We start from the raw sequence: 21596 nt of genomic DNA, 5'->3' as shown, positions 1-21596 counted from the left end.
ATGCTGTAACTTCCTTAACAAAACGAATTTTCAGATCCATTGTCAAGTACATAACATGACCACCCTTCCAGTTTAGACAAACACTTCAATCAGTGCTGTTTGAATCAATGTTTTTATGTCTCAATTCAATACTTCTAAAAATAAAACTAGTTGCAATTCTCTCATTGAAATTATTTTTAGAAAACATTACAATTCTGTCCTCTCACAAATTTATTTTCAAATAAATTGGCAGTATTTATGTATGCTTTGCATACTAGACCTCTAATGACAAAATCCAGAAACAACTCTGGTTTTAAACAGGGGTTTAATTTCACTTTCCACTGGAGCATTTCCCACCTCACATGATGAATTTGATCTTTTGAAGGGAAGTGTTTCAGTTTCTGAGTATCCAGACTGGACCAGCCAGAGAGCACTTCTACAGTAGCCTTCTACACCTAAAATGGAGGTTTTGGAAGTGCATTCCCCTCAGCCTTGTCTGATTTCCCACTGATTTTGATCTGATCCAAGAGGATGAGCTGCTCGCCTTTTTGTGCCTTTTTGTATCATTTCTTACTGAGCTGGAGAGCAGACCAATGCATGGTGCCACCTCTTTTAGGGCGAGTTTTGGCTTTTAAAGCATTTTCAGCTCATGCCATTCTTGATATTGAAAAATAAAAAAAATGCCCCTGCCCTAGTGCAGCTTTGTGTACCTCTGTCTGCAGCTTCATTGCTTTGATTTCTTTTACCCCCTTTCTTTCACGTCCAGCCTTGCTGTAGTGACTCTCAGCTTTCCCTCTGGGTTGCCCTTGGCTGTCCACCCTGCCTTGCTTTGCTGCTCTGACTAATTCAGACCTGTCTTTCTACCCTTACTCTGCTCTCTAACTGCAGCAGCAGCCTGGGAACCTCAAAGCCCGTGAGTTTCATTGTGCTGCTGCTCCCCACAGGTCTGTCCCAGCAGAGGCTGCCTGTGGAAGCAGCCCCAGTAGTGGGCTATTTTCCTGTGGTGCTGCCCTACAAGGGGAGCTGCATTCCCCCTTGGATGAACTTAAACCCCTGAGTCTTCACTGAAATACATTTTTTCTTTTTAATGACATCCCAATAACTTGCTAAGCAGCTGGTTTAACATAGACAGAGACTGTTGCTGCAGCTTAAAATTAGTTTTATATTTGATCTGGCATAAAATGTTGGAACAAAAGTAATTCACATTTTCTTGCTGGAAGGCTTCTTCTCTGCCAGCTGCAGATGGCACTCCAAATTGTGGCAGGAAGTCCGTAGCACCCCGTGGTAGCTGACATCCCATGGCAGCTTTCCAACATGCTTCCTATCCGTTTTGCAGGTGTAGCAATGATGCAAATAGTCAGCTGCCCGTATGTAAAGACAGTCGCTACCACCAAGACCGGTAATTTCCAAACCCATCCTAGTTCGTTTTGTCTGTAAGTTGGCATGGTAGTGAATGTGGTTGTTTCTTTTATTTCTTTATTTGCTTCCCCACTTGAATGATTACATATACTTTATTTTCAAAACCAGTATAAATGAAATATCATATTTGGTCAGGAGGTAACTTCCCCAAATAACTGTTAGTGTCAGCTTATTCTGTACCCAAACTCCCATACAGTTTTCCGTAACCATTGAGTTCTGTAATGACTGTGACTCTCATGCCCATACTTAGTTCCTAGTTTCTGGTGTGGATTTTTGTTTTCCTGCTCCACGTGTGCAGTGGCTGCCTGTGCTCGCATGTTGTGTGCGTGTCTGTGTGTCTGAGTGTGAACTTCCATATTTCAGTTGTGGATTTACGAATAGTCACTCGCTGAGAACACGTTATGACAATGTGTAATGTGTGATTTCAGTTATTTAAATTGAGACTTTTTCAATGTTAAAGGCTCAAATTTATGAAGTTCCAATCCTGTCCAATTGGTTGTTCTTGAATTGTCATTCCAAATCTGTTCATTATACTCTGTTTGTTGGGGTGAGTAGAGAGATAATAGGATACTGCAGCATTCTGGCTTTCTTATCTTTGGATATTTACTTGCCATTTTGCTTTAGGATTTCAATAAAATGGGTTTTTTTCAATCAGCTTGCAGTACTAAGCAAAGCAAACAATCTGATACTGTTTCATTCCCATCAAGTTTTATCCAAGGCTCTGAATTAATGCCAGTATTTAAGATTTATCAGAGTTATGTCCTATGTTCTATGGCTCAAATTCAATCCACTCTTGCCCTTTTAAAGAGCAATAGGAATATCTCGTACAACGACAGCATAATTAAGCAGGGGAGTGGACTTAACCCCAATTATTTGCTGCAGGTGTCTGATAAAGACTTTTCTAATAAATTTAAAATAATTTTAAATAGTAATTTTAAACCTAATTTCAAAATAGTAGAATAATTGTCTAGAAGCTAACAAGCTTTGTGCTTTGCAGAATTACACAAATTAATTAAAATCTAATTTGCCTGGGAATGGGCGTTCCTGATCGCAGAACGCAGGAATTTGGTAGCAATGCCTTGCTTTCCAATTTACCTTTGAAAACAATCCTTCTGTTTATTTCTACGGGTTGAATATTCGTGAGTTAAGTCAGTAACGTGCTAGGCGCTGGTCCTTAGGCCCTGCGTTGTCACTCACTGTCTTCCTTCCCTTGTTCCTTTGTCCCTTTGCCCAGGAGTGCTGCCGGGCATGGCTCCCCCCATCGTGCCCATGATCCACCCGCAGGTGGCCATCGCCGCCTCCCCCGCCACGCTGGCCGGAGCCGCCGCCGTCTCCGAGTGGACAGAGTACAAAACAGCAGATGGAAAGACCTACTACTACAACAACAGGACTCTGGAGTCCACATGGGAAAAACCCCAAGAACTGAAGGAGAAAGGTACTTTGGGGTTTTTTTTACTATAGCTTTATACTGGGAACGTGGCTCAGACCGGCAGTGGTCGCGCTTGAATGTGCGAGCAGGAGTATTTCTGGTCCCTGATCTCCCCTAAGGATATTTTGAAGTTCTGATTATAAGGCTCCACCTGAGTTGATCTTCAGCTTGAAAGCTGCAGCATGTTTCCCACTGTACTGTAAGAGTGTGCGGTTCTAGAGTTACTTCCAAATCCTGTGCTGGGGCAGCTGTGCGTTCCTGTGCCGGTAGAAAGTGAGTACCTGGCCTGCACACATGTGGGAGAAAGTTCCAATTGCAGACAGAGAGTGAAGGGAATCGAGGGCAAAAGTCAGTCATATACTAAGGGCTGTAGACCAGGAAAAAATGAAGATCATTGTGCTGGATTTCAGATCTTGAAAAACTAAATGTATAAATAGATTTGGAGTATGAAGTACAATAATGTCACCTCCCCCTGTCCACATCCCTACGTTGTATTCATGTAAATGCATATTAGATCCATGGGTGGTGTTACACGGGAGGGAAATTGCTCTTGTATCATAAATAAGGAGGAAGGGACAAAAGTCCTGGCTCTTACTCAGTTCATAAAGTCTTTTAAGAAAGCAAATCCAAACAGTTGTGCCTTCCATTGTCACCTGAATTTTTAGTTACAAGAGTTCTTTGTTTAGACAAATGCAGGACACTTACACTGTTGGTTCAACTAATGTCCATCTTCCTAATATATCAGGTTAAATAATAGGTCTTTTTACTGAGGTGAAGGTATCTGAGCCAGCAAATACCAGTTTTGCTGAGAGAAGATTATATGTTTTTTACATTTTGTAAATGACTGCAGAGAAATCCTGGGTTGTTCTGGGTTGTCTCTCTGGGGTTTTTTTGGTTTGGTTTTGTTTTGTTGTTTTGGGTTTTTATTGTCTGCAGCATTTAAAATATGACCCCAGTGGTCTTCAGTGTTGCACTGTTGTTCGAGAATTATTATTGGTTGAGCATTTCTGTTAGTACCCTTTAGTCAGACGTTTAGTATAGTAGCTGCCTTACAATATTTAATTTTCCAGTACCAAGTAGATCTTGGCACAGGAGGATAACTATGACTTTATAAGCAGGCACTGTAAAGCCCAAGAGGGACAGAAAGTGATGAGAATATATTGAAAAGAAGCTTTGGGTTGGTGTTGTATTTGGAAAATTATACCGTTAAAAAGAAATTTGTTGTGGTTCTATAGTGGTTTCTTAATAATGCTCAAGAAGATTGTTATCTTTATTTAGAAAAAATGGAAGAGAAGGTCAAAGAGCCAATTAAAGAACCCTCGGAGGAGCCTTTACCAATGGAGACAGAAGAAGAAGATTCTAAAGAAGAACCTATAAAAGAACTGATAAAGGAGGTAAAAGACCTTGAACCCAAAAGCCAGTCTGAGGTCTCGCATCCCTCAGCTGTGGCTGCGTCTGAGCCCAGGCAGCTTGGCAGGAGCCATGGTTACTAATTCAAGATGTTAGATTCCTGAGGGGATTTGAAAGCATCCCTTTTTGGATGAAAATGCAACTTGTCCTGAATGTTTGCAGTATTTAATAGTTTTTTCTCTATTTCTTTGCTTCCTTATTTTGAACAGTTTGACACAAAGCTCAGCCCCTGTGCTGTAACTGCTAAATTTAGGCTGTTAGGAACACGTGTCCTCGACAGGGCTGTAGTGTTTTCAGGAAATAAAGGTAACTTTTTCCTTTTGGAGGCATTTTCCTATGCTGAGCAGCATAGTTTTTGAGGATGCTAAGGGATGTTTAAATAAAAATTAACACTTTTATCCTGATTTCTGTGAACTTCAAGGTACTTTAATAGGCTAAAACACAGAATTCAGTTGCTGGGTTTTGCCGCCGCTCCACCCTGCTCATTTTTGAGGTAGTTACCAGTTTGCTGATTTCTGCTACAGAGGTTATTTCAGGTTTTCACTGTTTCATACTGTGCATCTCATTATCAAATAAACTAATTTTAAGAATAAATGAAAATTCCTTTGTCAGAAAATCCACCCTTACACCTATATCCAGGCCCTCGTGGATTTCCAGGAGATTCATGCAGATCTAGGAAGGTATTTAAGTAAGGTTTTGCCGAAGTCAAAAGTTAATTAAATGCTCAGAGGTTTTGTAATTGAGATTTTGGGGCAGCAGCTGCTGTTGCAATTCCAGTGCTTCTGTTCTAGGCATGGATGAAGTGTCATTGTAAGCTGCTTGTCAGCATGGTTTCTGCCAAACAAGTTGGTTACTGTGCAATAAATAATTAGCCAGCTGTCATTGTCTGATCCTCAAACTGTTTTTTCCACGAGGAGCCAAAGGAGGAAGAGATGACAGAGGAGGAGAAGGCAGCTCAGAAGGCCAAGCCGGTGGCCACCACCCCCATCCCAGGCACCCCGTGGTAGGTAACCGCTGCCGGGGGACTGGCACGGCCCTTGCTGGGGAGTCAGCAGGGGACACTGCGTGGAGAGCGCGTTCTTCGTGTGCTGCGTTTTCAGAACTTCACATTTCAACTGCTGTATTCTCAAATCTGGCAGCAGAGAAAAGCAGCAATTCAGGGTCACAGTGGGGCAGCAGGAATGTCTGGCAGTTGTGCAGTCGGTGGAACCTGGGTCTGCGTGTGGCCTTCGTGCCTCGGTGTGTGAACACGTGACAGGTCCCCGGTGGGTGGAGGTAACCCAAGCCTTCCTTCACGTCCCCAGGTGCGTGGTGTGGACTGGGGACGAGCGTGTGTTCTTCTATAACCCCACCACCCGGCTGTCCATGTGGGACCGACCCGACGACCTCATCGGAAGAGCCGATGTGGACAAAATTATTCAAGAGCCTCCTCACAAAAAGGGAATGGAAGAAGGAAAGAAACTTAGTAAGAGCAACCTTACTGCCTTCTTAGGAAGCATAAATATAACTTACAGCTTTGCTTTCCAATGGTTGTAACATTTAAATGAGCGACAAATGTAAGGACGGGCTGTGTAAAGGTGTATAAATGTGCAATGCTGATTGTTGCAGAGTCTTTTGGGGAAAAGACAACCCGTTGAAGAAAGTAGATATTAACAAGGTTAATTGATTTGCTAAATGCCAACCAGTTAAAAAACCCCACAGTTTTTACTGACCAAAAAAAAAAAAAAAGGATTGTGTTTGTTTTCTAAGAAAGAGACCAGAAAAGATCAATCATAATGTACGAGCAAGCTCTCACAGAAGAGAAGTTAACTTTGAGATCACCAGTTGGAATAGAGTTTGGAAATAGCTGCCAAGAGAGAGAATGTTCAAAAAGCTGCTGAGGTGAGATTTCTCTCTGGCCTGAGTTCTAGGAAATGGTCCTGGGATGACATGTTGGCTTTGTAGTTGGAGGAGAACAAAATGCAGGTAATCAGGTAGATCCAAATGTGCTTCATTATACTGTTTAGCCTGAGTTGTTTTCCCTTAAAAGTAAGAGCTCAGTGTTTGTCATTTTAAATTTCAAGTTGGCTATAGTGCACCTGTCCTGCCCCAAATTCCCAGAGCGTTACTCTGAAAGTGACTGAGAACCACAGGTCTTCTCCCTTTGTCAGAACACAGTTGCTGCATGTTGTCTTTGGTTTGTGCATGAAGTTTCATGCATAAATTTAAAAATGTTCATCAATATAGGATCTAAAGTCTTACCGAAATCTGTTACAGTTAGAGAAGAGCATGAAGCTGCAGAGGAAGCAAACGAAGATGAGCCTATTAAAATAAAAAAGCGGAAGTAAGTTTTTGCTTTTTCAATACCAAATGATCTGTGTTGGTAAAATAACTGAAGTTTGTTGCTTGAGCCATGTATGTTGTGTCCAGCAGAGTAGAATGGGAAGGGAGAGGGTTGGTGAAAAGAGTCATCAGCTTTCTGCTGCTCAGCAGCTCAGGTATTTGGTATTTTCCTGAGATAGCTGAGACCCATGCGGAGAGGAAATAGCATATGTTTTGGAACTCATTTGAAATGGAAATAAATGGTGTAAGTTGGTGAATCCATAGAACGTTCTGAGTGTAGTGTGTCTTAAAGAGCTTGCTTCTGTAGTTTTTTTGGGCACAAGACTTCATTATCAAAACATCCCGCCACCTAGATTTTCACAGTGTTTTCTCTATTTTTACTCTGTTACAAATGTTTACAAGTTTGCCTTCTATCTTTTGGTCTGGTTTGCCTTTTGGAAGTGATCTATGAGATACACATGCTGTTTCAAAAGTGGTTTTACCATGTTATTTGTGGTTGTGTCATCTTAGTGAGGGTCATGGAGCTGTTAGCAATAAGGGCTGGGGGTTTGTTTGAGATGAAGTGCGCTTGCTCTTACTAAACCTAAATCAGCACACTTCTCCAGAAGCTTTTTAATGGGTGAGGTCTCACCTGTGTCTCAGCATTCTTGGTGTCCTGATTGTGAGGTGTTCCCAACCTGCACAAACTCCCTTAGTGCCTCATGGCCCAGAACAGAAGGGTAGAAAATTAGTGCCGTTGATGTAAAATTTACTGCGTGTCTGGTATGACCTCTGATACAGCCAGACTGTGCTGATTGCTTTAAAGTCATCTGTTGGCACTGAAGTCGCTTGGAATACCTTGGCTCCTGAGCTTTGGGTGTGAAAGCATTCACGTCCACCTCTGAGAATGGCTTTCATGGATTGTAAGCCTGTTCTCCTGGTATAATCAGTGGTATCAACCCTGTTCTGACCTCCAGGGCTAGCATTTTCCTTCTCAACTTACACTTTATGTTTGGTTTTTTTCCCAGGAAAGATGATATCAAAGACATTGATTCTGAGAAGGAGGCTGCTATGGAGGCTGAGATTAAAGCTGCCCGTGAGAGAGCCATCGTCCCGCTGGAGGCTCGCATGAAGCAGTTCAAGGACATGCTGCTGGAAAGAGGGGTCAGAAACCTGTGTGTGTGGAGAGAGAGAGGGAGGTTCAGATCAGAATTGTGTGCGTGAGAGAAGGGAGAGAGGAGGTTTGGGCAGAGCTCTCGGTTCTTGGCGAATTCCAGACCTGCGACACTTTGTGTACAGAAACAATCTCATCCTTCCACTGATCCATGAATGGTCTTGGTACAAGACTCCAATTTCAAAGAAACTTCCAAATTCAATAATGCTTTGATTTCTGTGTAACTGAAATGACACGGTCAAGACAGATCATTTCCCCCCCACCATTGTTTCCCCCAAATTAAGTTACTACCTAAATGGAAATTGCCATTGAGGATGAATAGGATACATGAACAGGACACGTCCTTAATGTGTTTGGAAATGTTCCTACTGAGAAAAGCAGCAACTTCCACTCTAGTCTGTACAGTCTTATCCTTAAATAGGAGACTTTTTGCTTTTAGTTAGGTAAATCTGAAATCTACTTGATGCCAATCAATTTTGATAAATTAGACAAGTTGAACATAAATTTTGATAGTAACTAAAAAATGGAAGTGGTTCCAGCTGCCTGTGGAGCACAGCTCCTCAAGGCTTTCTTTTGATGTACATTTTATTTTTAATGTCACACAGCAGTAGTAAATAAGTGTGTATTATCCTTTAGAAGTTTTCAGAGGAAATTGATGTTGAAACTTTCTATGACAGCCTCTGTCATCCATTAGTGATGAAAACTCCAGGATGAGTTTGGTTCCCTCTTATCATCACATTTTAGTGTTTTCAAGGAAAACTGTACAACTCCTGTATCATTTGTATATTTATCTTCATTTAATTAAAGGTCTCTGCCTTTTCAACATGGGAGAAAGAGCTGCACAAGATCGTGTTTGATCCTCGTTACTTGCTTCTCAACCCAAAAGAAAGGAAACAGGTAAAAAAGTTAAATTCACTTCCCATGCAGACACAGCTACTACAGGTTTATCTGAATCCTCAGTGTTTGTGTCTGCAAACCTTTCAGACTTATTAGTGCTGCAAGAGATTTTTGTCATGATTATGGTTTGCCTGGAAGTGGAAGAAACCAGCAAGGGAAAATGTTGATAATTGCTTTATTCCCTGTGTCTGGAAGGTCTCATATTTTAACACAGTGGAAGTTGTATGTCTGCAGAGCACTGCTGAAACCTGAATGAAATAGTGAGAGTCATTAGTACCTTGTCAAAGTGTTGGCATAATAAGTAATCTAGCTATTTTCTTTTTAAAAAGTGTTTTGGGGGGAAAACCTAAAGTGCATTTTTATTGTTAAGCAAGTTCTCACTTCGGCAGCTTTTCTTTGAGTGAATGTAGGGAAATGGAAAGCTTCAAGAACATGGGAAGTGTCTGAAACATGGGACCCAGGAAAATGTTAACTGGAATGTGTGAGGAACTTCTCCCCAGGTCTCAGATGATGTGTTAGGTACAGCACCCTGCGTGTGCAGCAGCTTGGATCATTTCCATATTGAAATGCAAAGTGCCTCTTAAGATTTCTGCCTCCTCTGTGTTGATTCTGTGGTGAGAGGAAAGGAAACACGAGAGAAGGAAAGAAGTGGGATTTTTCCCCCCTTATCCCTAGAGCTTCTGTGTGTCACTTGTGTGTCAGCTGTGGGTGACTGGTGTTTCTCTAGGTGTTTGATCAGTATGTGAAAACCCGAGCAGAGGAAGAGCGCAAGGAGAAGAAAAATAAAATAATGCAGGCCAAGGAGGATTTCAAGAAAATGATGGAAGAAGCAAAGATTAATCCAAGGTAGGAGTTTCTTTGTGGTTCGTGTGCATAATCTCTACTAAGATGCAGTGTGCTGGATGGTATCGGGTTGATGAACCTTGTTCAAAATGGGCATAGAAGAGAAAAATCATGAGATATTGTTGAAACCTTCCTTTGTGTGCTTGTATTCATCTAATCCATGAAGCAATAGAACTTTAAGTTTACATATTTCAAATTGAAGAAATCCCCAGCATGCTGCCTGGATTGTGAGAAAGGCCTTGGATCCACCACGAGTTTCTTTAATATAACCCTGTTTCTTCTTAATAAATCTTTGAGAAGTACTAGGGAGGTTTCTTGGGTTTGGAGGGGGCTGAAGGGATGTTTTTCTTGTTACAAATGATGTCAGTGATGATACGATAAAATGTTCTGGTTGCTTTAATGCAGCACTGATTACACCCCCCTCACATTCAGACCACTGGCAGCAGTAAGAGCGAGGGGATGACCGTGAATGTACGTTCAAGATTTCACTGCTGGCGTTATTTGTTTCACAGCTTCTGACATAGCGGTCATGAGATACATGCTTACGCCACCAGATAAGCTCCAAAGCATCCTCTTTCAGCATCTCTTGGCTCCTCTGGCATTAATTCTTTCACAGTGAAATAACAGATCATTTGTTTCACTTCAGCTCATTTTTTTCCAGTGACTCATTTTGGAAGATTGGTGACAGTGCTGTGGTAACTTTTAAATTGCTTCAGAGCTGACTGCTAACTCAGTAGTAGGCTGGAAGACTGGAGGACTGGAAATGCCTTAAGAAACAGTTATGTTAGCTTTAATATCCTCAGCTTTCAGCGTATCTTCAGTATGTCGTGTTGGGGCTGATTCTTTACCTGATTATGGGCTGGGGTGGGAAAGAGAATGCCAGCTGAAATACTGTCTTGTTTAATCTTATCCTCTGTCTTCTGGTTTCAGTGTTTGTCTAAAGATATTGCTGTACTTCTGTGAGTGCCAGACTGGTTTTTTATCATCTATCTCAGTCCAACATGCTCAAGAGTTTGTGTTCCACTTCACTTGAGCAGCTCTTGTTCTTCAATCTAGCTGTACATTCACTTTCTAATCCTTTTGAATAAGCTACCAAATTCTCTTCTTGTTTCAATTTACCCTACAGCAACAGTAGGCTGGATTTTCCAAGTCTAATTATTTCCATGCTGTGATGAAAACATTCGTATGATTATAAGTGTCTCACGTATTCTTGGGGCCAGATTTGCATCAGAGCTTGGAAAAAGCACAGTAGTGATTTTTTTCCGAGGTAAGTGGCAGTAACGTACCTACTGCACAGGTTGGAATCTGGCCCTGGAGGTGAGAGAACGGTCAGGGAAACGCTGTGGGATGAGGGGATGAAAGCCCAGTGTTGCTGCCTCTGCCCATAGTGTTTGCAGGGGTTTCAGCCCTGTGTGGTTTAAGCTCAGGCTCTGCAGTGAGCACTGCAGGGGGAAGAGCTGGTACAGCCAGTGTTCTGTGGGGACTCTGTCGAAGGCTGGCTTTCTTGGTGAACTCTTAGCATGGTTTGGCTGCAAGTGAATGCACCTGAGATTTTCAGTTTCACAGCTGTGAAATACCTGGACAGACTGGTGGCTGAACTGCTCACCCACAGAAAAGAAGAGTTTTGTAGACAACTGAGATTTTTTTTCATTTCTTCTCCTTGGTTGCACTGTAGTCTCTCTCTACACCTGCCCCTTCTGCAGGTGGCTGTATCTGAACAAACCAACCCACCCTTGTAAGTCTCTGACAAACACCTCTTGTGTGAGTGCTGACTCCTTTTATAGAGTTCATTGGTCGAGCAACTCTAGTGAGACCGTAGGATTTGCCTTTTGGGTTTTTGTCAGTTGTGCTCTGGCATATATTGCAGCAGGGGAAATACCTCCCTGCTGAACCTGCCTCCCAGCCCAGACAGCTCTGCCAAATGAGTTCACTTGCCATTTTGTTGCAGAACTACTTTTAGTGAATTTGCAGCCAAGCATGCTAAAGACTCGAGGTTCAAGGCAATTGAAAAGATGAAAGATCGAGAAGCCTTGTTTAATGAGTTTATCACAGCGGCAAGAAAGAAGGAGAAGGAAGACTCCAAGACCAGGGGAGAGAAGGTAAGGGGACTCTTGAGTTCCAGCAGTGTGAGTGGTGTGAGTGAGATGGGACAGAGCCAGTGCTTGGCTTCCCTGAGCCTTCCCCAGGACCTGGGCCTGCACTTTCCTACAGCTGTTACAGGCAAGCACTTAGGGGTGTCCCCCTGGTCTTTCTGAACAATTTCGAGTTTGTAGTTTACTGACTTTTAGAATATTTAGAACTGAATTGTGTTTACCTCTGAAGCTGAGTTTGCTTAATCAGCATCTGTGGTTTTTTAATTGACTCAAGCAGTAACATTATCTTCTTAACTGAAGTAATGCTTGATTTTTTTTTTTTTTTAAAAACTTAAGTTCTTTTATCCTGATGCATGAAAAGGCAAAGGAGTCTTACCTTGTTTGGCTGGAACCCCAAAACTGGTCATTGCCTCTCTGTTCCCTCAGTGGGGGCAGGCAGGACTTGCAGTTCCCTGAGGATAGTCTCTTTAAGTTTCAAACAATTCCTTTTCCATCTCAAAGCAGGTATACAGGGAGGGACTTTTTAAGCTTTGAATAAGTAGATCTTTTGTATATAACTGCTGCTTATTAGATTTAAAGGTCAGCTATTAGAGATGAATGAACTCCAGTGTCACGTGCCTGCACTGCCAGTGGTGGGGAGCAGCTCTCCCCTCTGGAGACAGGACATCAGATGGGGTCACCACAACCTGGGGCCACTTACTGCCACGTCCCTGTGTGTGTGTGAGTGGAGAAGGTCACCTCTGAAGGCCAATCATTTTGGACGTGTGAAGTCTGCAACTTTTATTACGTAGCGTGAAGTTATTGCAGATTTCCCTACCTGGAATGCTTGCAGGAGAGAGAAATGCTGGGGGACAGGTCAGATTTGGGGACAGTTTCATTCTTTGAGAAGCTTTGCATATTTTTAAAATCTGTGTGATCTGATATGATTTGATTCTGTACTTGATTTTCTCAAATACTGTCTTATCGCTGCTGTTTTCCATAAATGATTGTGCTTTCAGAGGGGAACTGATGTAGTTCAAGGTGTGTAGATTTCACATACTGCAGTTTGAGTGTGATTATGGGATTTTAAAACATTTTTGCAGCTTAATAGTGCAGTTGAAGATTTTAAAGAATAAATATTAGTTTTGTTGTTGCATGATTGTTCTAAATTTGAAAAGTTAAAAGAAGAGATTGTATTTGTTTGCTTTGAATAATGTTTTTTTTTTCTCCAAAAGCCTTTTGTAACCATTTTATGTATTCTGTTTTATAACAAGTGGATAGACTTTACAGTTATGTGCTGTGCGGCCTGTCAATCAGTTCAGTCTGACAGCTGTCAATCACTGACACGCAAATATTATGGGATTCCCTAGTGAGGAAAGCATTGGTATCTCTGTGTGGTGACTTTAGCCTCCCGCAGTTCCGGTACTTTACATTTTTTTAGTTTTTTTCCTTGTGAAGTGATGAGAGTTGTACCTGCAATGTGTTAACTGCCAAAAAAAAAAAAAAAAAAGACTTCTAAATACACCTGAAATGTTTTCAGCCTTATTTTCCTTTGGTTTTGAAAGTGTTTAAAAGAAAATTTAAGACATTTAACCTGAAGCTTTCTCAGTCTGTCCAAAATCTTTACTTAGGGAGAATCAACCTCACAGAAATCTTTAACGTAAGGGTTTTAGACTGTATATATAACGTTTGATTTTGCCTTACGGCTGATGGGATGGGGATGGAGCAGCCAGCTTTTCCAATGGCTGGTTTTAACGTTGTGCCTTATTTCAGTGAGTAAATCCCATGGGATGGCAGAGAGGGGTAGCAGGGGTGAAGGATATCAGGGAAGGCTCCGTGGGCAGGTAGTGGTGCCGAAGCTGCTCCTGTGCGGTCCGGGACGTGCCCTTTGCCATGTCCCTGGGATGAGCTGTGTGAGCTGAACCAGTTCCACGACAGGCTGAAACGCTGGGCTGCAGACACCCTGCACCTTGTGGGGTGGCTGTCCCCCGGCCAGAGCTCTGTGTGACACTCGGCTTGGACACACGGAACTCACTATCCACAGCTGGCATCCGAAATGGTGAGATGCCATAGACTCAATTATTTGAGACATTTTCATCTTCTTTTTAAAATGTGAAATGAGCTGGCAACACCTGTGCTGTGTACAGGGCACCCGAGAGGAGTGAGAACTGTGCTTAGAGCACCAAGGCCTGGGGTGCCATTGTTTTTCCTGGGGAGGGAATTGGCTGTGCCCTTCTGTCTCCTGCCCTGTCGGGAGCTGGCAAGGTTGCAGCTGGTCCCACTGGCAGCAGCACAGCTGGGCAGGGGCTCCAGGGGGATTCAGGCAGAGAGGGGGGCTGCCGGCTGCCACACAGCTGGGCAGGGGCTCCAGAGGGATTCAGGCAGAGAGGGGAGCTGCTGGCAGCAGCACAGCTGGGCAGGGGCTCCAGAGGTATTCAGGCAGAGAGGGGAGCTGCTGGCAGCAGCACAGCTGGGCAGGGGCTCCAGGGGGATTCAGGCAGAGAGGGGAGCTGCTGGCAGCCACACAGCTGGGCAGGGGCTCCTGGCAGGGGCTCCAGAGGGATTCAGGCAGTCCGGGGGGCTGCTGGCAGCCACACAGCCGGGCAGGAGTGCCCAGGACACCGAGGGGTGCCGCTGGCAGCTCCCGCAGGAGCATCTTCCTGCAGCCCGTGGTGGTGGCCCCTGGTGAAGCCTTGTGTGGCAGCTGGTGCCACGGTGCTCCTGGCAGCGTGGCACCTCATCCTGTGGAATACACGCACAGGTGATTTTTGCAAGACCTTGGGGATACCCTTACCTTAGAGACTTCTGTGGTAATAGCTGGGAACCATTTGGTTTCTAACAAATGTTTCAAATGCCATGGCTTAGAAAGCTTCGTGTTTTGAAACTGCATGCATGTTTTATGATGTTTTGAAACAACATTCTTAATTTTACCATGAACAAACAGTTTGCTTAGCATTTTGTTGAGCTCCTTTAAGATAAAGCAGTAGTGCTGTAGCTGTAGCACAACATCCCACTGGCACTAAGGGGCTGATCTCTGCTTTACTGTCTTAGTCTCCTTTGGTATGGTAAAGAAAGCCTATAGAGCCTTTTATGTTTATATGTTAATATTTTGAAGAACTAAAAGTATTGGTGGGCAAGGCTGCAGAATGTTGGTGCTGATCTTCATTCCGTTCCTGCATTCTGTAACTAAACATGTTTTAGAGGATGAGGATGTGCCAGGTCTCTGGCAAGCTGGAGCCTGCACTGTCCATCTGCTCCCTTCCCTGAGGAACCTCAGTGTTCTGCAGCTAAACTGCTTCTCCTGGATTCCCTTTTTTAAGGGATGGGGAGGGGAGATAAGTAGTACGTAACAGCCAGTCCTCCTCCTGGATTTTGGGTTTTTATTCTCTGTGCCATGAAGCTGTGCTGAGTTTGTGGCCTGGCAGGGTGTGGGGTGCTGTGGAGGCAGAACCCTTTGCCCTGGCCCCAGCCCCTCGCCTCTGCTTTGGGAGGGGGAGGCTGAACGGCAACCAACGTGCCAGGAGTGCGTGGTGACCTAAGAGCTAAAGTGCAGCAGGGACAGGGAGATCATTTTCCCCAGAAATCAAGCTATCTAATAAAGGCACAGTAGTTGCCCTTACAGCTGCTGGTTCTGGGACTTTGGATGAGAATATGTTTCTAGTTGTATTGAAATAAAACCTGCTGTGGTTGATCCTCTGCCAGCCCTTGCAATGGCTGTTGTCACAGACAGAAACATGACATGCCATTTCCAGCTGACAAAATAGACTAAAACATTTTCTTTAAACTTTTATGTAAATGTGCATGTCTGTCCTAAATATGATTTACTTAATTAGCATATGTGGATAATTCTTTATTGGTTAGATCCATCTTAAGACGTTGCTCTTTGTTGGCAGATCCAAACATTTACCTCTGTTAATTGTACACCTGAAGGACAAATTCGTAAATACCTGATTTCTCTAGAACCCTGTTTCAAGCTGCATGGCTTCTGGAGTACTGATATGCAAAATGCTATCATGCAGCATTAGTAGCATGTTAATTTGACATATATAAAAGCTCAAAAGCAAGCTTAAATTGGGGTAAAATAATAGTGTATTGGTGGATGATTCTTTAAAGAGTTCATGTTAGATGTAGCAGATCGCCTAAATGTATCTGCTTTGGCAAAATTGTCTCAAGGAACAGCAAATTTGGGCTGCAGTTATGACTAAATTCAGAGTCTTAATGATTGCTCTAAATTGCAATGGTTTGTAATGTTAATGTGATCCCTGTGATGAAGGTAAGTAAACTCCTTTTTTCATAAGAGCAAACTGTGGGATATTAAAGTGTGTTTCTCAAGTGTTGTCCTGTTTCTGTCTGTATAACAGATCAAAATGGACTTCTTTGAGCTGCTGGCAAACCACCACCTGGATAGTCAGTCTCGCTGGAGCAAAGTGAAGGACAAAGTGGAGACTGACCCACGGTACAAGGCAGTGGACAGCTCCTCACAGAGGGAGGACCTGTTCAAGCAGTACATCGAGAAAATAGCCAAGGTCGGCGGGAGCACTGGGAGCGTGGCTGCGGGTGTGCTGTGGGCAGACTGGTCTGTGCTGAGGAGAATTCCATACCAGAGTCATTCTAGGGGCACCCCAGAACAGCAGCTTGGAACTTAGACATTCTGTCCCTGCTGGGGTTCTTGTGGGACCTGTGTGCATACACACACCATATCTGGGAGACGTTATGCCTCAAAAATTCCTATGAAATCACTGGTGGTAAAAATGGCTGTGAGACTGCAGCAGCTACAGACACCACATTGATTGCTTCCTCTTAGGATGGGCTTCATTTCCTTTGCTGTGGTTTTCCCCATCAGCTGAGCTTCTTTTAGAGATGTGTGTTCATACCCAGTTCCTTCACTGCTGCTTCTCTCTTAATCCAATATTCCTGCCTTTCTCTTCCAGGCAATTAGTGGTTGAGAATGTAAAACTGGGCCAACAAGCAGCGATCCCCTTGGCCTCCCTTATTCAGAGTCTGTCACTGGACACAGCTCCTGGGAATAGTTGATCTGTGACCAAACTTGTCTCTTCCCCCACATAAACCCTGTAATGCTTCAGTACGGCCCTTGAAGCAAGATTTTGTAATCCACAGATCCCAAATCCCTTTCAAGTGTTTTGTTCTGAGCTGCCTTTAGTTTGATAGCCCTTTAATTCTCCTTCTGATGAAAAGTGTTGCTTTTGTTGCTGAATTTCAGAATTTAGATTCTGAGAAGGAGAAGGAGCTGGAGCGGCAGGCGCGCATCGAGGCGAGCCTGCGCGAGCGCGAGCGGGAGGTGCAGAAAGCGCGCTCGGAGCAGACCAAGGAGATCGACCGGGAGCGGGAGCAGCACAAGCGGGAGGAGGCCATACAGAACTTCAAAGCACTGCTGTCGGACATGGTGAGGCACTGACAGGCACCCCTGCTCCTCAGGGCACGCTTTGCCTGCTGGGTGCTCCCTGTGAAAGCCTTGTGGCAGTTGGAGTTCAGCTCCAAAGAGTTGGAATCTCACTAGAGGGTTTGCCTTGGTTGGAAGAGAGGGATGTGCATTTAGGGCTCTCATCCAGAGGGTGCTCTCTGGGCTGGAAACGGGGCTCTGGAAACACTGCAGAGCTCCTGGTGTCTCTGGGTGATCTCTCAGGCTGCACTCCCAAGCACTCTGGTGAACACAGGGTGTTATGCACCGAGCAGGAAGGAAAGGAGGGTGCTTGGATTTTCTGGTTTTGAGAATGCTCAGCCGGGTCAGAGAGACATCTCCATCTGCTCCAAACCAGTGCTGCTGCCGCCTGTTCAGTGTTTGTGGGGAACCTGCTACAGTCTCTTCTTAAAAGCTGAGGGCTTATCTTTTATTTTCAAACAAGATAAAAAAATAAGCATATAATAACCATCTGTGAACTGTGGAGAATCTGGTTTGAAAACGAATCATCTTCGGCTCAGGTGCGTTCTTCAGACGTGTCCTGGTCTGACACCAGGAGGACTCTGCGCAAAGATCACCGCTGGGAGTCGGGGTCCCTGCTCGAGAGAGAGGAGAAAGAGAAGCTCTTTAATGAACACATTGAGGCACTTACCAAAAAGAAGAGGGAGCATTTCAGGCAACTTCTGGATGAAACTTCAGCGGTGAGAGCTGTTGACAATCTTCATGGCCCACTGGGGTTTCTCTTTTTCTGTTTTTCTGTCCCACGATCTGATTGGTTTGGTTTTATTTCCAGAGCCTCTTTGTTTCATCACTCTGTTTTCTCCTTCATAAAAAAATTTCTGCGTTATGTTTCCTTACCTGTTTATCTGGGGTTTTACTCTGATTGAACATACAGTTTATTGACATATAAACTTCATCTTCCTTTTTATTCCTTCACTACTGAGGTATTTGATACTCTTCATTGCCTGGGTCTTTCAGATATTCAGGGTGTTTGTCTTAGTGGCCATCGGGATGGTCTTACCCAGTTACCTGTTCTCATGTTCTCCTGCACTGAACCTGAACTTTTACTCTGCTCATGCTGTGGAATGCATCCCTGATTGTGTCCATTGAGGGTTTAGTGAGGTTTCCTCTTTTTTAGTTCTGTGCCAACTTCAGGCAGCTCTCATTTAACCTGGAGGTTTTTACATGATTTTTAATGCATTAGTTGTTTTTGTTTAGAGGCAAGTTTTCTGCAGGTAATTTTTAACACAATATACGTAATTGTGCTAGAAAAAGACTTCGGAAAGTAAATCATATTTGAAGGACCTTGATCTGAAAATTTCATCTCAAAGTATGAAAGAGGAGTCACTATGTAAAATTAACTGATTTTAAAAATAGAACTGTAATAGTAAAAGTAATCAGAACCCAGCACTTAACAGCAAGTTCGTCAATGGACTTGGGATATATTTAAAGGCTTCAGAGGTTAGTAGTGTTTGTATTCCATATTCTTAGAGTCTAGTTTACTTCTAATTTAACTATTTTTCCTTCTTTTGAAAGATAACTTTAACATCAACGTGGAAGGAAGTGAAAAAAATCATTAAAGAAGATCCAAGGTGCATTAAATTCTCTTCGAGTGACAGGGTGAGTGGTTTGCATCGCTCTTGCCAACTTCCAGTCTGGTGCAGGGTACAGAGAAGTGAGTTGGTGGCTGCTGCAGTGGGTTCAGCTCTGTGTGGGCACAGGTGTTAGTAGTTAAATACGACTTTTAAAAAAATTAAAAATGTAGAAGGTAAGGAAAAGTATAATTAGCATGTAATTTACTGCTGGTGTTCAGTGTGCTCACTTGCAGGAATACTGAAGCTGCGTTCAGTGGTTCACGTTTATCTTCCGTCTTTCAGAAAAAGCAGAGGGAGTTTGAGGAATACATCCGAGACAAATACATCACTGCCAAAGCCGACTTCCGGACACTGCTCAAAGAGACCAAATTCATCACTTACAGGTGGGGAATGCCGTGCTAGTGCAGGACTTGGCTTTTATTCTGCTTTGCCATGCAAACAGCAGCAAACTGATGTCTGGTTTTTCCTAATTGATATCTGTTACTCGAGTCTTTCATGGTGCTTAATTAACACCGTACAAATGTAGGCGAGGAGCCTGTGCCCAGAGCACTGTTCCATGCCCAGTCCCAAGCTGACATCTTTGTATCTCAGAAGATGGCCGGGTCCCTGCACCCTTCCCTGCGTGGCCTGTCCCTTGGGTGTCGGCTTCCCCGGGGCTCCCTGCCTCCACCACGCTCCAGCGCTGTTCTCGCGCTTGCTTGCAGATCCAAAAAGCTGATCCAGGAGTCGGATCAGCACCTGAAGGACGTAGAGAAGATCCTGCAGAACGACAAGCGGTACCTGGTGCTGGACTGCGTGCCCGAGGAGCGGCGCAAGCTCATCGTGTCCTACGTGGATGACCTGGACCGGCGCGGGCCGCCCCCGCCCCCCACCGCCTCCGAGCCCACGCGCAGAACCACCAAATAGCCACGGAATGCTCCTGATCCGAGGGTGTCTGTTAAATCCAAACGCTTGCATGAGCCATCTGTCAGGTTACACACATCCATTGCCGTGAATATATCCAAACATCTGAGGAGCAGAGGCAGAAGCAGCATTAGTGAACGTAAAATGATCTCTGGGGGGAAAGCCAACGACAAAAGCCCACATTAAAGATATTTATGAGTTAATTGGAGCGTGTCTGACAAATCCCAAGGTGTGGGCTGTCTGGTAACTGTGGGTCTTGGGGCGGTGTGTGTGAGGTGTGGGTGTCTGGTACCTGGAGCTTTCCTCTCAGCAGTGTCCTACACGTGAGTCCCAAGGGTGATGGTGTTGTGGTTTGAGCGTGTGCTACATGTGTGCCAGCAGCTGCCTCCTGGTGCCCGCTGTGTGTGCAGGAGCTGACACGCTCTGGTGGCTTAAATCACTGATCACTGACAGCCCGCTCTGGAAACACCAGTCCCAGCTCTCTGCTTCCACCCTTGGGAATGGAACTAAATCTGTTAGAGCCGAGTGGAGAGCAGGGACTTGGAGCCCAAACCAGGTTTACTCACAGGCTGCTCTGTTCCTGCCCCCAGACATTGATTTGCAGCAGTCAGGTTGCTCTGCCCAAGTGAAGTTCTGTCTAATGAGGTTTGCTTGAAGCTGGAAATCCCAGAGGTGACCGAGCAGGCCAGGACGGTTGTATAAACGCATTTCTATTTACAATAAAGTGATCTTTACATACTTCTCGATTAGACTGTGCATACCCCCTCTGGGCAAGTCTTGTAAACTATACTCCTGTTTTGAATGTTAAACTTGTGTTTCTAAAGTTTAATTTTGAAATGTTGGGATTGTTCAGTTTATGTATTTGAACTACAATAAACCAACCCTTTTTATATATGGATTGTACAGGCCTAATCCCGATTTCTGTTGGATTTTGTTGGACTTGTGAATTTATGAGTAAAGCAAACGACTGAAGTGATACTGCCTGCATTCTTGGCTGTGCTCGGCAGAACAGGGCCTGTGGCACTGAGCGGTGCGGGGTCGGCGTGTGGGCAAGGGGGGTGAGCAGAATGATTTTCCAGTTTAGCTCTTTTGTCTGATGCTTAAACATGAGCTGGCAGTGCTTGCAGAGCCAGTTTCTTTCTGCTGCTTGTGTTTACATGTGTCTCTTGCTCTTAGAGGAGGGCTGGGGAAGGAGTCCCTTCCTTCTTCCCTCACCCTGACAAGTGATTTCTTGTCAGCAGTTGGTGTTGGTGGCCAGGGCCAGGACTTGCAGGCTGAGCATCCAGAGAGGGGTTGTTTGACAAAGACTGGGACAGTCTGGGGAGACCTGTGCTGCTGACAGCAGAATGTGGAGCTCTGTGGTGCTCCTAGTGAGAGTGTGTGCCCTAAAGTCAGGGCAAGTGTCCCTCCCCTCATGGTGTCTGCCACTTCCAAGGGTGTGGGGCTATCCAAACTTCTGAAACCAGTGTCAGTCAGTGCCTTTGCTGGGACTGGAGTGGAGCACTGAGGATTGCAGCTGGCTAACACCAAAAGCGTGAGACCGTGTGGGACGTGTAGCTCCCACCCAGAAAGTGCAGCCACAGCTGGCTGAGGAGGCTTGCAGGGCTGGGGGAGCCCTGGCTGGGCTGTGGGACAATCTCCCTGTATGAGAGCTGGGGCTCAGCTGCCAGTACAGCACCCCCTGATTCCCCAGCACAGGGTGGGCACAGGGGGACCCCCTGGCCCTCCCCACATCCCACATGGCCCATCTGCCCCTGCCAGCCAGCACGGTGCCCTCCCGTGTGCCCGTGGTCGTGTCTGGGACACAGCAGGACGCTGTGCTGGGAGCCACGTCCCTGTGCCCACCCCCTGGCTCTGCCAGTAACTGGATTTCCTCTTGCTCAACACAGCCCAGTGGGAAGCAGTGTGTTTGTTGGCTGGCTTAGAATACTGTGAGCTTGTTCGTTAAATATGATGCCTATTAATTTTAATTGATCTGGTTTATGGAGACCAGATGTTTGTAAAGATTTATTTGCTTATTCTGTGATAAAGCAATCATGCCCATGTGCAGGGTTCCTGGCTGGGGGTGCTGCTGGTGGACCATGGAGCTGGTCCCCCCTGGCAGCCCTTAGGCAGAGTCCCCAGTTTCCCTGGAGGTAGGGGGACAGCCCGTGGA

At 44.7% G+C, this 21596-nt stretch overlaps 1 protein-coding gene across 4 annotated transcripts in view; it reads left to right on the top strand.

Annotated features, from left to right (window-relative positions):
* TCERG1 (transcription elongation regulator 1) overlaps window positions 1–20333 on the top strand; it is a 28407-nt gene extending 8074 nt beyond the window's left edge. For 2 of the 4 annotated variants that reach the window (XM_040078030.2, XM_040078029.2), the window contains 15 exons: window positions 2633–2833; window positions 4106–4221; window positions 5152–5240; window positions 5542–5702; window positions 6494–6560; window positions 7567–7702; window positions 8520–8609; window positions 9337–9455; window positions 11401–11551; window positions 15886–16050; window positions 16746–16928; window positions 17465–17644; window positions 18480–18563; window positions 18821–18921; window positions 19243–20333. In XM_040078030.2, the coding sequence (XP_039933964.1) occupies window positions 2633–2833; window positions 4106–4221; window positions 5152–5240; window positions 5542–5702; window positions 6494–6560; window positions 7567–7702; window positions 8520–8609; window positions 9337–9455; window positions 11401–11551; window positions 15886–16050; window positions 16746–16928; window positions 17465–17644; window positions 18480–18563; window positions 18821–18921; window positions 19243–19444 (2045 nt within the window). In that variant the 3' untranslated portion in view covers window positions 19445–20333. Of the gene's footprint in view, window positions 1–1315; window positions 1379–2632; window positions 2834–4105; window positions 4222–5151; window positions 5241–5541; window positions 5703–6493; window positions 6561–7566; window positions 7703–8519; window positions 8610–9336; window positions 9456–11400; window positions 11552–15885; window positions 16051–16745; window positions 16929–17464; window positions 17645–18479; window positions 18564–18820; window positions 18922–19242 lie in introns of all 4 variants that reach the window. The other 2 variants (XM_040078028.2, XM_040078027.2) reach the window with 2 other exon arrangements.
* Window positions 20334–21596: the final 1263 nt, after the last annotated feature.

Source organism: Hirundo rustica, chromosome 14 (genome assembly GCF_015227805.2).
Source record: "Hirundo rustica isolate bHirRus1 chromosome 14, bHirRus1.pri.v3, whole genome shotgun sequence".
NCBI classification, from domain to species: domain Eukaryota; kingdom Metazoa; phylum Chordata; class Aves; order Passeriformes; family Hirundinidae; genus Hirundo; species Hirundo rustica.
Note: the sequence above shows the minus strand (reverse complement) of the source record. Positions and strands in the feature narration are given on the sequence as shown.